Source organism: Acinonyx jubatus, chromosome B1 (genome assembly GCF_027475565.1).
Source record: "Acinonyx jubatus isolate Ajub_Pintada_27869175 chromosome B1, VMU_Ajub_asm_v1.0, whole genome shotgun sequence".
Taxonomy (NCBI): Eukaryota; Metazoa; Chordata; class Mammalia; order Carnivora; family Felidae; genus Acinonyx; species Acinonyx jubatus.
The window spans coordinates 108,427,736-108,446,951 of record NC_069382.1 but is presented as its reverse complement, the minus strand read 5'-3'; the positions used below and the strand labels follow the sequence as shown (position 1 = coordinate 108,446,951).

The following is a 19,216-nucleotide window of genomic DNA, read 5'->3' as shown; positions in this document are numbered from 1 at the left end:
GCGCCAGCTCACGCTTGTGACGTAAGCGACGGACGCGCGGTCTCCGTGCTCGTCTTTTCCGAGGCGTACGGGAGAACGGTGTCGCTCGTCCTATGACGCGGAAACCCGGACCATAAGGATCTAGAGACGAAAAGGTTGGAAGACGCAGTCCCCAGCCCTGTGTGTTGGGAATTGAGCGGAGTAAGTTCCAAGTAGACTGTAGATAGTGTTGGTCAGGTTGAGCGAGGTCTCAGTTTCTCTTTTTTCATGCAGTCCATTTTATCTATCGTTCTCACCTCGCCCCCTCCCGCAAACCCATCAGTTTGCTTGTGCTAGTTCTCTGTGCGCACGCGCAGAAATGCTTTGGCAGCCCTTGTAGTTCCAGTTTTCAGAGGTTGGGGGCGCGTATTGTCCGGCGTTGGGAGGTTGGGGGTCCGCCCAGCATTTGGCGACGTCCTTGCGAAAGGACGGGTGCTGAGGGGGGCCGTAGCCAAAGTGGAAATTACCTTACTTCGTCGATCTGAGCCTTGGCGGCCAAACGATAGCGAATGTGAGGGCTTGTGTTGTGAAGTTAAGTCATTTTCTTTTTCAGGATTCTAGTTTTTGTCATCAAAGGATGTCGAAAATCAATTACGGAAAGGAGCTAACAAAGTAAAAGTGTTAAGTGTACTGAGTGCGTTCATAGATGCCCTTTAGGGAAAGTAAGGTAGCAGTTAATTAAGGAAGAAGTGGTCTTGGAAAGCTATAGAGAGTAAGATGCCATTTAACGTGGATCTTGAAAATTGAATAGAGGTTTATAAGACAAGTAAGGTAAAAAGAACTTGCACACAGGCAAGGGAGTTCTGGTACCGTTGGGTGGTCAGCCGTGACTAGAACTTAACGTTTTTGACACACCATTTCCTCCAAAAACGATAAAAGCTATGGATGAGTTTCCCAGGAAAATTCATATACATGTCCAAATATTTTGCGTATAATTTTGTAGGGAAATTATGAAGAGCCTTGAAACGGCCAAGAAGCGTTATATTGTATGTGTTGTCTAGTTATCTCTTTCATTGTCATTGAGTTATTTTACTTTGTGTAAGTTGTAGAAAACGATAATAATGGAAATTAGTCTTGGAATTAAGTTAATTTTGCAATTACTGCCGTAACCAGTTTTACACCTATTAACAAATTCATTTCAGTGTTCCTCATTGCTTATTTATTTTAATTCTCCTTCGATTTGGTATTTTATATAATTTTTTAAATTTATTATTTATTTATCTTGTTTTAGGTAGGCTCCACACCGAACATGGGCCCTTAAACTCATGACCCTGAGATTAAGGGTCACATGGTCTTCTGAATGAGCCAGCTCTGCACCCCCTGAGCTAGTTTTTAATACTTAACTGTTTCCTAACACAGAACACACACATAAAAAATCCTACTTAACTAGTTCCGTGATTTATTACTTAAAATATTTGATGTGTATTCATTTTATATTCACATATTTAGATTTCTCTTTTTAAAATGTATCTTTTAACAATTTCATGAAATTGACAAGAATGTTTGAAACCCATCCAAAATTCCCTGGACTTTAGGTTAAGAATATCTGAGTCAGAAGATAGAATGAATGATGACAGACTACAAGAGGTTCTACTAATAGGAGTCGAATTTACCAGAACTTGTTTACCTAGCTAGTTTCGGTCAGTTCACTTCACCTTTAAGCCTGTGTCAAAACAAGTTGGAAGAAACTATCTGATTGTGACTGAGGATTTAAAACAATATATGTAAAGTAACTGGCATTGTTATACAGTAACTTTTATTCCTTAAGCCCCTGTTTAGAAGCCAGTTAGATGTCACTGGTTCATTACCAATTTTTTAATTTTTTTTTTTTTTTACCAATTTTTTAAACTTGCATATTGTAAGAAAGTGGTAAAGGATTTTTAATGTTGAAAGTTGTAACATTTAAATCATAAAATTATATCTGTGTTTTGGACAAGTTACACAGCTTCTGAGAAGGATAGATGACTTCTGGAACCATTTATAAACTGTTCCCGTATTATAGTGACAGTAGTTGTGAACACACTGGAAGGAGAGAAAGAGCCCTTCCAGAAGTTGGTAATAATAATGGTAATAATAATGGTTACGTTTTATGGAGGGAGTGAGAAGGTAGAGTTGGAGAATCAAGACTGTGACAAAAGTACTGCCGTGTAACTTCCTGATTTTCTAGCAGCCATTGCATAGGAAAGTTAAGTTGAATCCTATCTTGTTACTTTATGTTTCATCCATATCTTCTCTAATAACAGAGATGTGTTTGATTATCTAGAGGATATATTTCTTAAAATCGAAATTGCAGACATATGTTATACACACTAGGCAAGAGTTTTGGAACTCAATTATTCGGGTCACAAAAATAATCCTTAGGAAAAGGAATGAGGAGGGTCTCTGAGATGAGAATGATAGGAAAAATCTGGTTTGGGGAAATCATGACTTTCTTCACTTCTGCAATTCTGTCCACTGTTTCTTTAGATGGTGGCTCTGACAAGGAAAGGAACTAGAGAGCTAATAGTATGCCATTTACTAATTTGGAGTTTTTACAAAAAGGAAAGTTAACATTGGATCCTTATGTAATAATTTTTAGCTTCCGCGTATTTTTAAATTATAATCCTACCCCCTTTCAAAAGAACTTGAAGTGCTTAACGTTTTGCAGTGTATGAGAGATCCTTTTAAATAATTAGTTAACAAATGGCTTAAGTTGTGATCAAGCTCAAGTCCCTACCTTCAGAGTTTTTTGCATTCTAGTGGGGTAGACAGACAATAAAATTATAACTCCAAGAAGATACAAGGATACAAAGTGGTGACAGAGGGGATAGGTGGAGTTAAAGTTGCCAGGTAAGGAATATCTTAGATTGAGTGAAAGAAAGCCTTTTTGAGAAATTGACATTTATGGAGACCTGAATGAACAGGGAAGTAATCCCTGCGATGTGGCAGGGAAGGTAAACAGCAAGAGCACAGGCCTTGAGATGGGAATGGCCTTAGCATGTTTAAGGAATGATATGTTGTAGTTGGAGTGAACCTGTTGGAAAGAATTGTTAAGAAATGAAGTTAGATATCCCCAGGCTAGAGAACATACTGCTTGGCATACTATGGATTTTGGATTTTGAGTGTGGTTAAAAATCCTTTGGAGGACTTTGTCCAAGATATTGACATCTCTGGTTTACATATTCTGGCTGCTGTCTGGAGAGTTGATGATAATGGAAGAAGAGTAGAAGCAAGCACAAGTTATGTTCTTGTAGTAGTTCAGACAGGACACAATGATAGCATGAACCAGGTGATAAATGAAAAGTATTCATATTCAGGATATATTTTATAAAGGTAGAGCTAACAAAAATGCTAATGGATTTGTTGTGGTATATGAGGAAAAGAAGGAGGATTTCAGAATTTTTGCTCTCAACAGTTTTGTGACTGGTGTTTTCCAGAATGGGGAAAACAAGGCAAAAAGAGGTTTGAGCGTTCGGTTTTTGCCATTTTCCACATGAGATACATATAGTTCAGGAAGATAAGTGAAGATGTCAAATGGATGATTGAATATTGGAATGGGAGGAGCTAATGGGAGAAGTAAGGGCTGGAGAATATAGATTTGTAAAACATCAGCATAGAGCTAAACAGCGTAAAGCCTGGGAAAGGATATGTGTGGAGATAAGAAGGGAGCCCAGGACTGAATTCAATTCTGGGTAGCATGTAAAGGTAGAGCAGAGTAGAATGGTCCGGAAAAGGAAATTGAGAAGGAGGAAAACTCTCCTGGAAGCCAGATGAAGAAAATATTTTCAAAGAGGGAGTTTGACTGCAAGAGCTGCTTAGGGGTCCAGTAGTCAGTGGAGATCACTGTTTTCAGTTTCACTAGAATGATGGAAAGGGAAGCTTCACAGGATGGGCTGAAGAATGTGGTTATTCAGCACTAAATGACACCTGATTGGTTTTTGGTTGTTTTTTTTTTAATGATTAATTCTGACAAGTAACTCTTTTATATCTCAATAAATACTTCATTACTTGTATATTTTCAAAATTGGTACTTGGTCAGTCAGCTCCAGCCTGTTCTGAAAATGCCAAAATACTCATCTGATTTTTGTGAGATTGCATGTTTAGTTGGAGATTTGAAGTGAAATGCATTAATGGCTTGTACTCTTTTACTGGGTGTCACTTTGAAACACATTTTCTATTACTGTCTGCAGCATTGGTGCTCAGTAACTGATTCCAGCTGACAGGCCAAAGAGACAGAAATAGGCTTTAATACTATGTACACTGAGCTTTAAAGGATAAAGACAGAAGATACAGTAGGGACAGCATCTTCATCTCATCTGGAGTCTCGGCCCCAGCACTTACTCAAACTGAGCAATTAATCCAAATCCACTTTTTTCCCCCCTTTACATTACAACAGACGTGTGTGACTTCCATAGATAACGGACCAGAATGTTTTAGGTCACCTTGATGTGTAAAAGCCTTAGCCCCTGTTTCCCATCAATCTAGTATGCCATTCTGGTCGCATAGGTCCAAGGCTTGCATACCAACCAATAGTGGCTCCCACCCTGGTGCAATCAGATAAAACTCTCCCCATGTCTTCACTCTCCTGTGTCCCAAGAAAACAGTTATGGGAGCCTGGGAAATAAAATATGGGAAAACTATGTTACAGAGATAAATCTCACCGCAGGCCCGATTTAATAAGCCTTTGCTCATTTACTTCTTTTTGTGTATGTACTTCTAGTGGTTCAGTGAAGAGGCCACAATTCATTCAACAAATTTTTGAGTGACTACTGTGTGCCAGGGAATGGGAATTCATCAGTAAACAAAACAGACAAAAACCTGATTTCATTAATATTACATTCTAGGAAGGATAAATAAAAATGTACAGTAGGGGCACCTGAGTGGCTCAGTTAGTTGAGCATCCAACTTCCAGGTCAGGTCATGATCTCACGGTTCATGAGTTCGAGCCCCATGTCAGGCTTTGAGGAGCTTCCCTAGTATTGTCTATCTCCCTCTCTCTCTGCCTCACCACTCCTAAAAACAAATAAATAAGCATTTTTTTAAATGTACAATAATGTTAGAAGATAAGTGCAATGAAGGAAAAGTAAGGCAAGGGAGATACAGGTATCCAGAAATTTGCAGTTTTAAATGAAGTGACATTTGAACAAGACTTTAGCAAGTGAGGGAGCAAGCCATGTTATCTAGGCAGCAAGTGTTTGGAAGGGAACTGCAAATTCAGAAGGCCCTCAGTTGAAGATTTGCCAGCCAGGTTTTAGGAAGAGCTAGAAAACCAGTTTCAGGACGAGCTAGATAACCAGGTTTTAGGAAGAGCTAGATAACAAAGAAGATACATGCAAAGTAACTCAAGGAAAGAGGTTTGCTGTCCCAAGAAATAAACACTGGGATGGGAAGGTCACCTGGAAAACAGAAAGCCAGTTCTGTTTCTAATGAACAGAAATTAACATTTCTGGGCACGTGGCTAGCTTAGTCCATAGAGCATGGGACTCTTGATCTCAGGATTGTAAATTCAAGCCCCCAAGCCCCACTTTGGGTGTAGAGATTACTTAAGAAAACACTGAAAACAAAACCAAGATCAACTTATTTCATTGGAGATTGTATTTTTTAGTTTGTTAAGATGGAGAATGTCTGAGATTTTAATCTTATAATTTGACATATTTTAGAAGTGTAGTTTGGTGAGATATAGATGTTGGTAGAGATTTTATGCTATACTAGAACATTCTGGCCCTGAATTAAAATGCATCAAAAGCTTAAGCTAATTAATGACATAGGTTGTAAATTATTTTGAAAGTAAAAAGGCCAATGAAAAGTGAACAGGTAAGAGATTTAAAAAAAAAACCACAATGAAAGTTTTCTCAGCTAATTACAAGTGTTAACCCAAAGTTTGTTCTCTGCCAGCTGAATGAGTCTATTAACCCTTCAGACAATAAAAAGGGTAACCTAAATATTTTCCTATTACATGTGATATAAACCTTTTTTCAGTACACAGGAATGGAAGCTGAAAGTGGAAATCAAGAAAAAGCAATGGAAGAAGAAAACCCTGAAAAGAAAAAAGAAGTAGAAAAAAAGAAACGGTCACGAGTTAAGCAAGTGCTTGCAGATATTGCTAAGCAAGTGGATTTCTGGTTTGGAGATGCAAATCTTCACAAGGATAGATTTCTTCGAGAACAAATAGAAAAGTCCAGAGATGGATGTAAGTTTACTTCACTGTATAATGAATGGAACTAGTTTTAGAGGGTTATTGCCTTCAACTTGTACAACGTTTACCATAAATACAATGGTAGCATATTTTGTATTGTGATATATACCACATACTATGCATACAAATCCATTAGTTTTTACACGTGAAAACTATTATAGCTCACTTTTGCTTTAGAAGACAGATTTCTAGTGTTAAAAGACAAAGATTTCAGTTAATTCTGGAGACACACATCCTATATTTTTTTGTTTATCTTAGAGATAGAGCAGAGATATGGGGACAGGGGTTCACAAGCAGGCTTTGTGCGGAGAGCAGATTATGACCTGAGCTAAAGTCGGAGGCTTAACCTAACTAGCCACCCAGGCTCCATGTTTGTGTGGTTGAGCTCCTTGCAAGCTCAGTTTTCAGTGAGCAAAGTTTTCAGTTTTGAGTTTTCTTGAATGCTGTGTGCTTAGTGCATTAATTCTCATAAGGCATTTTAGGGAAATGTGATTAATTTTTTACCAAAATGCAATTATTCTCTGTAATACTAACTTATGCATTTCCATTAGATGTTGATATATCACTTCTCGTGTCTTTCAACAAAATGAAAAAATTGACCACAGATGGAAAGTTAATAGCCAGAGCACTGAAAAGTTCATCTGTTGTAGAGGTAAGAATTATTACAACTATATCATGGAATTATTATGTCAGTTATTAATCTCATGTAACTATTTCATAGCTGGACTTAGAAGGCACCAGAATCAGGAGAAAAAAGCCTTTAGGTGAACGACCAAAAGATGAGGATGAGCGGACAGTGTATGTGGTATGTATGTGGTGAGACCGTATTTTCTAAAAGCTCAGTGCTGGCATTCGAAAGAATGACAGAAACATTCTAACATTACAAGTAAAAATTTATTGACCCTGAAAAAGTTCTTCTATTTTAATATTGCTTCTCACTTATAGGAATTACTTCCCAAAAATGTTAATCACAGCTGGATTGAAAGAGTATTTGGGAAATGTGGCAATGTTGTTTATATAAGTATACCACATTATAAATCTACTGGAGATCCAAAGGGATTTGCCTTTGTAGAATTTGAAACAAAAGAACAAGCAGCGAAAGCTATTGAGGTAGGTCCCGAACCTAAAAAGAAAAGCAAAGACAATTAGCAAGTGTTTTTAAATAGTAACAAAATTTTATTGGTTTTCAGTTTCTTAACAACCCACCAGAAGAAGCACCAAGAAAACCTGGCATATTTCCTAAGACAGTAAAAAATAAGCCTATTCCTGTCCTTGGAGTATCAGGTAACTTAATATTGATATTTAAGTAAACATAGTTGAATTAAAATGAACACTAATGATAACATTGTTACAGAAGAAAAGAAGAAGAAGAAGAAGAAGAAAGGCCGAATGAAGAAAGAGGACAATATCCAGACCAAAGAGTCAAATATTGACACAAGTAAAGAGACTGTAGAAAAAATGAAAAGATCCAGGACCACATCTGAGGGATCTGAAGTAGAGATTACTGAACCCCAGAAGCCACCGTCTAAGAAAAAGAAAAAACGGGAAAGAGCAGAAGCATCCAGCTTACCTACAGTCAGAACGGGGAAGAGGAAGAGAAGTATCTCTGAAGAAGCAGAACACCCAACTCCCAGGTCAAAAGTAAAGAAAATAACGCAGAAAGACAACATTAAAAAAGAAGATGTAGATGTTCCCAAAGAAAACAAAGGTATTGACAACTTCAAGGTTAATTTATCTACAATTAAATTAAAATGAGAGATTAAGAAATCCTTATTTACCTAAAGTTAACTTTTTGATATTAAGATTTAGAAGTCTCTACTGAAGAGGAAAAGGATACTGGAGATGTAAAAGATGGATCCCTTTTAAAAGCAAAAAGGAAGCATAAGAAAAAACACAAAGAGAGGCACAAAATGGGAGAAGAGGTTATACCCTTAAGAGTACTTTCAAAGTAAGTAGACGATACAGATTCTGTAGTTGAAAATTGGCACACGCCATCACCATTGCTAAAGTGCAATTCCAATTTGTATTGAACAGAGTTGCATATTAGCAACAGTCATGGCATGTAGCCAAGATCTGCACATATAATGGATATAAGGCAGTTGAGGATTTGAAAGGAACCACCACACTAAAACATGGAAGCACTTATTTTTATCATGTCACAGCAAGTGTCTCCATGTTAAAGTAGAGGGCGTTCCTTAACAGTTTTAAGGGTACAGCTTAAATATACCATAGATGGTCATTTCGGTGAGGCTGTAAGCCTTGTAAGTTTCTAAAATGTAAAAGTAAGACTTACCATCACTAAAACATGGAAGCACTTACTTTTTTAGATACAAAGCAAGTACATCCACGTTTAAGTGGTGGGGAGCCCAGTCTTGTACAAATGTGAAAAAGTTACCATTCCTTAACCTGTAAAGTAAGCTTAGAAGATGCCGGATCAAGATAAAAGTTGTGTCCATTTGGGAACACCTCCACTGAAACATGGAAGCACTTACTTTTGTTTTACACAGCAGGTACCCCCATGTTAAAGCAAAGGGATTCCCCTTGGGCTATATAAGGAACTTGCCTTGTTACATTCAGAGGAATGATTTGGATTCACTTCTACTAAAACATGGAAGCACTTACTATTTAAAAGTCAAAGAAAGTACTTCCATGTTAAAGTTAAAGGGAGTCCATCCACACAAGAAGCGGAAGCCATGTAGGAAAAGAAAAGAAAAGGCAAAAAACCATACCTTTGCCAAGAAAGTTTTTCTGATCCGTCTTGAATTGTACTCTCGAAGTGCCCTGTCCTCCTCTTGAAGGTTAAAAGGCAAGGACTTCAGGCACTTGTATTTATACTATTCTTAACTGCTGAATTCCTCTTGCCTTTTTATCTCAGAGAATCATTACAAGAGGTTTTTGTTATTCTAATGTATCAGCTCTCTGGGAATGTATGATCCTGGGTGGGTCTGGATACTTTTTTTTTTTTTTTGAAGTATACAGATGTCAATAATAACAGCTAAGACCATTACCACAAGATATCCTCTTTAAAAAAAAAAAAAACCCTATCTGCTTGTTTGATGGCATAGATTAGAGTAACAATGAGTGCTCCTGTGGAGCCTGGAGAGGCATTGTGTTTCTATCTGGAGGAGCTCTAGCTGTTTGAAGAAACATCTACATGTTAAATGCATGTAAATAAATAAATTGCTTCCATGGGGCGTTTTTTTTCTTCTTAGAAATTCCTTTTGAGTCAAGTAAATGCTAAGGAATGTTATCTCCCAAATTGGAAGCAGTTTAACAAATAATCTCTAAATAGTAATCTGCCATTTTCCCCCTAGTGATGACTAATTGTTACTAGTTAATTAATTCAAAACTTTTATTTTCATAAATGAAAATATTTGAAACATACTCAAGAATTGAATTGTCAAATTTAAAACATTTAATCTGAATGTTGGGTCAGATGGAACTCCCCTTTATATATTTACTGGATGGACTTAGGACTCCAGAAGTAGTGTGAATGTATGTGTTTGAAGAAGGAAAACATTACAAGGCACTGTGAATGTATATACTTTGATAATAACTTTTTATTTGACCATCTTTTTTCACTATTTCAAAAGTACATTCTTTTCGTTACAGGAGCGAATGGATGGATTTGAAAAAAGAGTATTTAGCACTGCAAAAAGCCAGCATGTCTTCTTTAAAAAAAACAATATCCCAAATAAAATTGGAGTCAAAAATGGAAACAAATGGAGTAGCTCCTAACTCTGGAATAGAAAATGAAAAAAGTAAATACCACTATAATAGTTTTTGTAGTATTGTATTGTGTTTATATACTAATGTACTATTTCTGAGTTACAGGATAAACCTTAATTTTTAAAAACTTAAATGTGCAATTTATTTTTGATATAAGAATATTTGAAGTGCTCGTTTCCATGACTCCTGTTTTTCTGGGCACCTGGCTGGCTCAGTAGAACATGTGTCTCTGGATCTGCGTCCTATGTTCAAGCCCCTTGTAATTCAAGCCCTTGACATTTAAAAAAATTAAAAAAAGAGAAAAGAAAGTGTCTTTTTTGCTTAAGTTTTCTCTACAGTTTTTATTAATCAGAATTAGTGATGAGTGTCTATCAATTGAGCAAGTTTGTAGAAAGAAAAATTACAATTTCCGTCTGTAATTTTATCCTATTAGGACATATTTGGAATTCTTACAAATTGAAAATCTTAAATTTTCACATTTTAATTATAATGTTTGTAGAATGTTAACATACTGTTCTGTGTCTGTTTACTAAGTAAAGTACTCTATTATTTGGTTAAGAAAAAGGGGGAGTTTTTTCTAAGGTTTTACAAGTGTTCTAACCAGGCTCTGCAATTAGAGTAGTAAAGGTTTGGGTATTTTTATTCATGGTAATCTGCAGTAAGCAGTATGACACCAGAATAACTTATTTTACAGTTACATTAAGTAAATTAAAATTGGTTACTTAAATCAGCTGAAGAAATTACTGTTGTTCTTCTAAAGTGGGCCTACTAAATTACTGAGTGTAAGAGGCTTATTTCTCTTTCCTTTTCAAATCAACAGCAAACAGTGAAGAGTGTTGTCCCCAGGAAAAGGTTAATGCAACAGGACCACAGTTTGTCAGTGGCGTGATTGTGAAGATCATTAGCACTGAGCCTCTGCCTGGCAGGAAACAAGTCAGGGTAATGCTTTTGTGTGTTGAGGATAGTTGTTGCTCTTTCCTTTTTAAAACTTCCCCATGTGAAAATGTTTTGCATATGGAAAACAAAGCAAGTAAATTTGTTCCTCTGCAATAAACTATGTCTAGATTTGATTCTACCGTAACTCTTGTATTTGACTTGAAGCAAAATCTGAAGTCTGAAATTCCCTGCTGGATGAAATTTGCAGTGAGCTCAGTTTAAAACATCTTTCAATAGAACTGCACTTGGCTTATTTTTATTGGTGCCGTTAACGGTTGATTGAGTAGTTGAATGAGTAAGCCTTACTATAGTCATTATAACTTAAAAGAATAAATTAGTAAAATGCTTTCCTGGTATTCCTTTAAGGGACATCTATTTTCAGAGAAAATTTATTTTAGAAAGTATTTCATGCTAAAATGTATTAAATATCTAGTCAACGTTAGAGTTGGTCTGAAGTTATTACGAATTTTTAATCATCTGTTGTTGTCTGATTTTGTAGTGAACATAATTCGTTTTCATTAGAGCTCTTAACTTCCAGTAGATTCCCAAAAGATTTTGTGACCTAAAGAAAGTCAGAGCTATTTTGGAACAAAGGGGATATCATATGCATATTTTTTAACTTAACGTAAATTTAGTAATTTTGTCTGTTAATCCTCTTGGAAATTGAAATTTTTTCCTGGAAGAAATGAAAGATATTTTTGGAGAAAAAAGGTTTTGTTAATATTATTTATTAATTTTTTTTTGCTATTTTCAGTCTGCACTGATTGTTTAAAAATGTGAAACAATTTTAAAAAATGTGAAACAATTACAGAAAAGTGTAAAATATTTTGAAAAGCTACAAAAATTTTGTATGCGTGTACAAATAAATACGGAGTCCTATATAATTTACAGTACACATTGTTATATCTATTGCTCTGCAGTCTTTTTTCACTTTATCTATTTGATCTTCTAACAGCCTTTTGTAACAGCACAACCATATTTCTTTCTTATTGACATATTCCTATGTAAAATAGCATATATATTTTCGTAGCAAATATATTTTCAATTGTTATGCTGACATTCATCGTCATCTAGTATGTTGTTTTGATTTTGCATGGACTCCTACCAGTCACATTTTTTAACTTGCATGACCATTGAAGTTGCTCACTGAAATAAGCTTGTGAACACTTTATCTGAAATCCTGTTTCCTGTAAAATCCTGTAGCTGTCACTAACATAAATTTAGATTCTCTTTAAGATGTTGATGAGGGATTTGGTGAATCCCAAATTGCTATTACCAACTTATATTTCAGAGTATGGTAACAATACAGAATTTCAGATCAGAAGGGTAAAAAACTGAGGATGTAAATGAAGCTGTGGTTAATCAGGTTGCAAAAGATTTAAAAGATAAATTAGAAAAAGTTTGTTATTTGAAATAACATAGATTCAGTAATATTCATCAAAGAGCTTTTGTTATCTAAAAGATAAGTATATCAGTTAAAAATTACTTACAAAATCATAACATTGTTAAAAGTTAGTAGTTACTTACATTTTGCCGGAACAAAAATGGAGTTATGGTATTTACTGCTATTTAACTTGCCCATGTGATTACCAGGCTAATTTATCATTTTAAGGAATGGTTTAAGTCCTGGGATTAGCCTAACATTATAATGGATATATAGGTAATATTTTGAATTGTAGTAATCGGGTCTATCTGGTAAGTCAGTTACAAAACACTACCAGTTAATATATTCACATTTCATTAACTTCATACCAATTATTTGTCTTGCTTTCTAAATTTAGTACTCAAGTACAAGTGGAAAGAATTGGCAAGTATATTTCCCTCCAGTTCTATTTTTTTCATGTAATTAGCAATCAATAAGTGCCAATTTTGAGATAGGCAATATGCTAAGAGTAGGGTTGAGTTAATACTCCCTGGCTTCTCAGGTTTTTATTGCTTATTCTTTATTATTAACTAATAAACTTTTCTTATATTGTGGTGAAATAATATTTCCAGAATACTGCTCAGTTACAGAATTCAGACCTTAAAAATCCAACATCTAAAAGTAATCTAAATTCTTTGAGGCTTGAAATTTGGGTCAAAAGTAAAGCCAGATGCGTAAAGTGCTTTTTTTTTTTTTAAGTTGGGAATCTCCAGTAATTTCTTTGGTTTTCTGAATGGAAGTTGATGAATGAAGAATTATATAACATTCCTGCATAATTGCATTGTTTACACCACAGAACATGCTGGGAAGAAATGGTTAGGAATGCAGGAATCTTGTTAATTTGCCCTCACAGCAGGCATTATAGGTTAAACTTTTCCTTGCTGGGGGACCACAACTTGTTTAGAAGAGATTGTTGAGGTATTTCATCAGAAAGTATGAACTCTTGAGCTATATTCCCATAGATCTACTCAAGAACCTAGGATTTTTGTAGGCTCCCATGAAATGTTTTTTTTTCACAAGTTGTTAGAAAAAGTTGAATTTTTTTTCATATATTTTAAGTCATAAGGGATTTTGTACAGATAAGTGGAAACGCACCTTCTCCCCCAATCCATTCTGGGTTTTTTGTTTGTTTTTAATTGTATTCCTTATTTTAACTATACCGTGACTTGTAATCCCCTTCTTGATGTGGGGGCTAGGGGAAATTATTTGTACATCCTGCTCTATAAATCTGTTGTCTCTCTGTAGTAGTCCTATTCTAGTTAATATTCTAAGATTGTGATTGAATAAAAGGGTTTGATTAGAGTTTTCAACTTTGTCCAAGTCAATTTTAAGAGTATTTGTGTATATTTTAGAGGTGCGTGGCTGGCTCAGTCAAGAGAGTTTATGACTCTTGATCTTGGGGTTGTGAGTTCTAGCCCAGATTATGTAAATGATCTCTACCCTCAACATGAAGCTCGAACTCAAAACCCCTAGATCAAGAGTCACCTAACTTGTACTGACTGAGCCAGCCAGGCACCCCTGTGTATGATAAGTAGGATAGTTACTCCTCATTTTAAACTGGATATGGCTTATTTATGTAACACATTCTAACACAACCATGGGAATAATTTTATAATTATTATCAAACATTTCTATTATTTACATAAAATCTTTCTAAACTCTAATGCAGGATACTTTGGCAGCAATCTCAGAAGTTGTTTATGTGGATTTGCTAGAAGGAGATACAGAATGCCATGCTAGGTTTAAAACCCCTGAGGATGCTCAAGCAGTAATAAACGCATATATGGAAATTAAAAAGAAACACTGCTGGAATCTCGAGATCCTTTCTGGTAAAACGTCAGAGTCTTTTTTAATAACTCTTATTTAGAGGTGATTGCACTATGTTTTCTGATTTTGATTAATAAACTTTTTATTCATATTCTAGCATGTGCAAAGTAGTATTTAATCAGACAACTATAGATTTATTATTGAAGTGTGATTAATGCCTTGAATATGTTTCTTCATTTGTATCAGTGATTATTGTTTTTGTTTTCAAGGTGATCATGAGCAGAGGTACTGGCAGAAGATTTTGGTAGATAGGCAGGCCAAACTTAATCAGCCTCGTGAAAAGAAAAGAGGCACTGAGAAGGTAATCAATTCATTTTTTTGTTTTTTGTTATAGTTGTTTGATAGCTTAAATATAATAGGTTGAATGTTTTCTGGAAGTCAGTAATGTGTAGTCCTAAAATAACCTTGGTTTTCCTATACACGATAAAGATTTACATGGTGTATACTGCATTTTAAATTGTGAGAGACAATACTTGTTTGTCTGCATTTTGAAATATACGAAATTAGAATTATTTTCCCCACAGGGTACATAATTTTAATTTAGAGTTTTCTTGTTTTCCTTTCTTTTATTGTACCTGTTAGTAGCAGTTTAATTTCAACAGTGTTGAATTCTGGCTGCTATGTATCATAGTTTGGTAGTAAATGATTATTTAAAGATTGTCTTAATGGTAAAAACACAATGTATTTAAGAGTGTAATTTTTTAAGATATGACCCCCCACAGATAAGATTGGGAGACTTTATGCCTAATGTTTGTTACAGCAATGATAAGCTTTATTCCTTTTTCTCTAATGTAGTCAAGTGAAACAAACAAGCTTAAATACTTTAAATAATGTAAAATAGACTCTGTTTCAATAATTTCATTTTAAATGATACTGAGTAATTTAATACCTGTTGCTTGTGTGCTGTCACGTTTATTCTTTTTTAATCAGATTATTATAAATAGTAGTACATCTTTAAGTGCTTAGGACAAATTAAGGGTACATAATAACTAATGCTATTATAAAATTTTTAAATGTGTATTATTAAATAAGAATCTAAAAAGATATGCATTCTTCTATGACTGGTTACACTTAAAATCATAATACTTCCTGTGTGCTAGGTTTGTTGAGTGTTTTTCATTGGCTTTGCATTGCCTAGGATTCACTGGAATTTAAGATGATTTGAAGGGAGGTTTCCTACTGGTCTTTGTTAATTCTCTTTCCATGAATACAGACTGAATTTGCTGAAATGTGGGAAGGCCTCCTTCCTCCCTAAGGATTCTTTCAGGTCTAAGAGGTGGTAATTTCAAAGCCTGCTTGAGATTATTTAAATGTTAAAATCATTGAACCAGAGCTCATAACTAAAATGAAATCACTTTGTTAAATAGTATTTACCATTCTAATTGGTGTGAAATTTCATTTAAATCGTGTATGTTTTTAAAACTAGGAATTAGTTTTGTTTTTCAGAAAGATCCAATCTCCATAAATAAACTTGAGGCAAGGAAATAAACAATGACTGGGGAATTTTATAAGTTTCATTGGAACAAAATGAGTGCCTCTGTTACTGAGTTGGAAAGTTTTTTCCTGATCTCATTTATCTGTTGCACCACCAGTCTTGTCCTTAGCATGATTTGTTTGATAAATAGTATAGGATTCTAGCTGAAGATGTGAAAGTAGCTAGTTGGCTCCCGTCATGTAATTAAAATAAGGTACCACACAAAGTGGGTATTGTACATACTTTTCAGAAAACACAGTAATTAGTATGTCAGTCTACCTTTTTGATAATTCATTTAATTAATATTTTTTGAGTGCTGATTTGTGTTAGCCACCATTCTAGGAAATAGCTGCAAGTAACAAAATACCCTGTTTTCGTGAAGTTTGCAGATGAACAGTTTAGGTCAGGTGATGACAAATGCTGTGTATAAAGAGCAAATTAAAGGGTATTGTGAGATATCTTTACATCACATGAGGTTCTGGGAAGTTCTCTGTGAAAGCGACACTAGAGCAGACCTTAGGAAAGTGAGCATACAAGCAAGAGAGCTTAAATGCATGGCTTTCCAGGCAGAGGCACCAGAAAGCACAGAAGCCTTAAAGGGAAGGAGGCCACTACAGCTAGATCCCTGGGAACAAGCACCGTAGTAACGGAAGTTAAATATTTAGAAAAAAATTAGCGGCTAAAAAAGTATGACATTAGCGCTTTTCTGATACGACAGTTCAAAGTTTCCCAGTAGTATTGTAGTGTTTGGTCCATGAGCAAAGGAAGAAAAGCACTGGTAATGAATCTTCGTTCTGCATTTTCATGTCGGGGAGCAGAAGGAAACTAGGGACAGTTTCCTAAGTCCCAGTCAGTTTATGCAATATTAAAAGAGGAGAATAGGTGAAGAAAAAAGGTGTTTTGTACTCATGGTAGTATTTTTTACATATAGAGATCAATATGGGTAAATTCTCACAAAAGATTAGTAAGATGAGGAAGCGTCCCCCAGAAAGGGGCTCATTCCTTCTGGCGAGTCTTTGTAGCCTTTGTAGTCTTCCCTATCACTTTGAGCATGTGGGTAAGATGCAGTAACAGCTACTGGAGACCATGAGTCTTTTCTCATTCATCCTTAGCCTTTAAAGCATATTTGAAATTTAGTTAGCATGGTCTTTTTTCTACAAATTACTGATATATCAGATATTCCAACAGGTAAGTAAAGACAGAATTCATGAAATTATAATGAGGAACAGGCTTTTGGTTTAATCTTGAAGTGACTTTGTACAAAAACAACAAATACAGGGGCACCCTAATTTCATTTCCATGGTAATAAAATCTTAAATATATCCCATAAACCTTTACTTCCATAGATATAAACCCTGGTTCTGGCTTTGCTGATGACTTTTGTGAATGTGGTCCTCATGTGGCTATTACTGTTTTCTATCATAAACAGACTGTTTGGTGACCTTGGCATCTTTTGAGTTTTTGTCTTTCAGTACTTGTATTTTTAACTTGTGTAGCCGGTCTATCTCTATGCTGACTTCTACTTTAACTTTTAAGTAAACTTTGAATATTAAGCAAACACTTTAAGAAACTAAACAATAAATAAAAGTGACTTCCTACCAATGACCACAGTCACAAAACATTTTAACGAAACTGGTGAATAATTACTAGAACCTATTTTTTTTATTTTTTATTTTTTGATGTTTATTTTTAAGAGATAGAACACGAGCAGGGAAGGGGCAGAGAGAGAGGGAAACACAGAATCAGAACAGGCTCCAGGCTCTGAGCTGTCAGCACAGAGCCTGACGTGGGGTTCGAACCCATGAGCTATGAGATCATGACATGAGCCAAGGTTGGATGCCCAACCATCTGAGCCACCCAGGAGCCCCTAGAATCTATTTTTTAAGGGAGTAAGATTTTCATTTCCTCCAAAGCTACAATAAGATATTTAAAATTTTTACATCAAGAAAACTTTTGGAATATTTAGACATCTTAAACGGTCTTCTACATTCCATACAATTTCATTTGCCTTTAAAAATACTAAAGTATTTATGTAAGGGTGTGGTGAGTAATAAGTTCTCTTAAGAGTGGATCCCTAGGTAGAATATTTTAATCTTCAGATTTGTAAGCAAACCTTTGTGTAGCACTCAGACCAAAATATATTGTCTCATTCCAATAATGCATGAATTCGCACGTACAATATAATTATTTAGGACCACATATCTTTTAAGAAATGTCTTAGTAATTAATACTCAAGTCCAAGGGGATATGAAACAACTAACCAGTATGGGTCTTGAACCCTCCTAAAAGGTTAAAAAAAATTGCCAGCATGGAGTGGCTGTTTTCAACTGAAAATTTTTTAGTAATGTGAAACTAAAATTTGAGTGTTTTAGGTAATTCTAAGATTTATTATCTATTATACTTAATAAGCCATAATCCTGAACAGTTCTTTCTATATTGATTTGGGCTACGCTTAATTTATGTCTTTTGTCTACCTTTCCCTCTTTTAAAAAATTTTTATTCAACCTGATTTTTCTAGTCGTAATTATCTTTTTAAGCATCCGGTACATTCTGATTTCTAATTTCTTTCTCCATAGTTAATCACCAAAGCTGAGAAGATTAGACTGGCAAAGACTCAACAAGCAAGTAAACATATTAGATTTTCTGAATATGATTAAAAAACACTTTTGGTTCACCTCTTAAGATTTCAATGATTACTTGAACTTTTCTTAGGAAATCCATTTTATTATGGTAGTCAATAATAAAGAATGTTTTTCTGAAACCTACATTAATTAAAAAAAATACCTTTGTTCCTTAACTTGTAAATAAGACTTGTTTTTGAGACAAGTACATTGTATACCCACAGTTTTACATTAAACGTCTTATTTGCTGAAATTATCTTCTACAAATCAACCTCAAAATAATTAGTAAATGTTTTGAACATTATCATTGATTTTGTTGTTTTTATATTACAAAAAACAAAATATTTGCAAAAATAATACTACACAAATAGTTTAAGAAAATCTGTTTGACAGTAGACTCACTGTACTTGTTTTATAGTTTGCTTTTTCCATTTCAGATATCTAGGATATCTTTTCATGTTGACTTATACAGAGACTTATGTGTGATACTTCATTCTGTTCATTGCACTTTGCTTATCTGAGCTTCCACTGAATAGGCCATATGAACTGTCCAATTAAAATATTAAACTTTTAAAAGTATTGAGTTTGTTTTTCATAAATGAAGTGAAACATTTTATTTTGCTTAACCAAAGTAAAATGTACCAGATGCTCTGAACACAGGGAGAAAAAACATCTTCTCAGAATCAGCCTTGGGCATAACTGAACTCTATCATTTTATTCAGGAAAGTGGCAGACTGGAGTATTTTAAGTCCTTCTCAGAACTGAATCTACAGGGCCTTTTCATGACTGGCATCTTGATCCCCTATCAGAATATTAAAAACAGCCATGGGGTTCATTTCCTTGGGCTAGAAACCATTTGTAGTTCCATCAGCTTTATCCAGAAGTGAGGGCCTCATTTGGTGCCTAATTGTAGAAGACCTACAGTCAGGAAACTACTTCTGTGGGCCAGGGATTTGAGGAGATTGGCTGCCTCACTGGTTGAGGTGACAGCAGTTTATTAATACTAAAAATAG

The 19,216-nt window shown here is 35.0% G+C and overlaps 1 protein-coding gene across 4 annotated transcripts; it reads left to right on the top strand.

Moving 5' to 3' along the window:
• Positions 1–10: 10 nt before the first annotated feature.
• On the top strand, positions 11–18,782 carry LARP7 (La ribonucleoprotein 7, transcriptional regulator). 4 transcript variants are annotated; one of them, XM_015062435.3, is made up of 13 exons: positions 11–180; positions 5,977–6,187; positions 6,745–6,845; positions 6,915–6,998; positions 7,139–7,303; positions 7,384–7,477; positions 7,548–7,901; positions 7,997–8,141; positions 9,806–9,954; positions 10,743–10,861; positions 13,951–14,110; positions 14,318–14,409; positions 18,159–18,782. In XM_015062435.3, the coding sequence occupies exons 2-13, from the start codon at positions 5,986–5,988 to the stop codon at positions 18,237–18,239; spliced, it is 1,746 nt and encodes a 581-aa protein (XP_014917921.1). In that variant the 5' UTR covers positions 11–180; positions 5,977–5,985; the 3' UTR covers positions 18,240–18,782. The 4 variants fall into 4 exon arrangements, with proteins under 4 accessions (XP_014917921.1, XP_014917923.1, XP_014917922.1 ...); XM_015062437.3 differs by having other exon boundaries at positions 31–180; positions 7,551–7,901; XM_015062436.3 differs by having other exon boundaries at positions 41–180; positions 5,984–6,187.
• Positions 18,783–19,216: the final 434 nt, after the last annotated feature.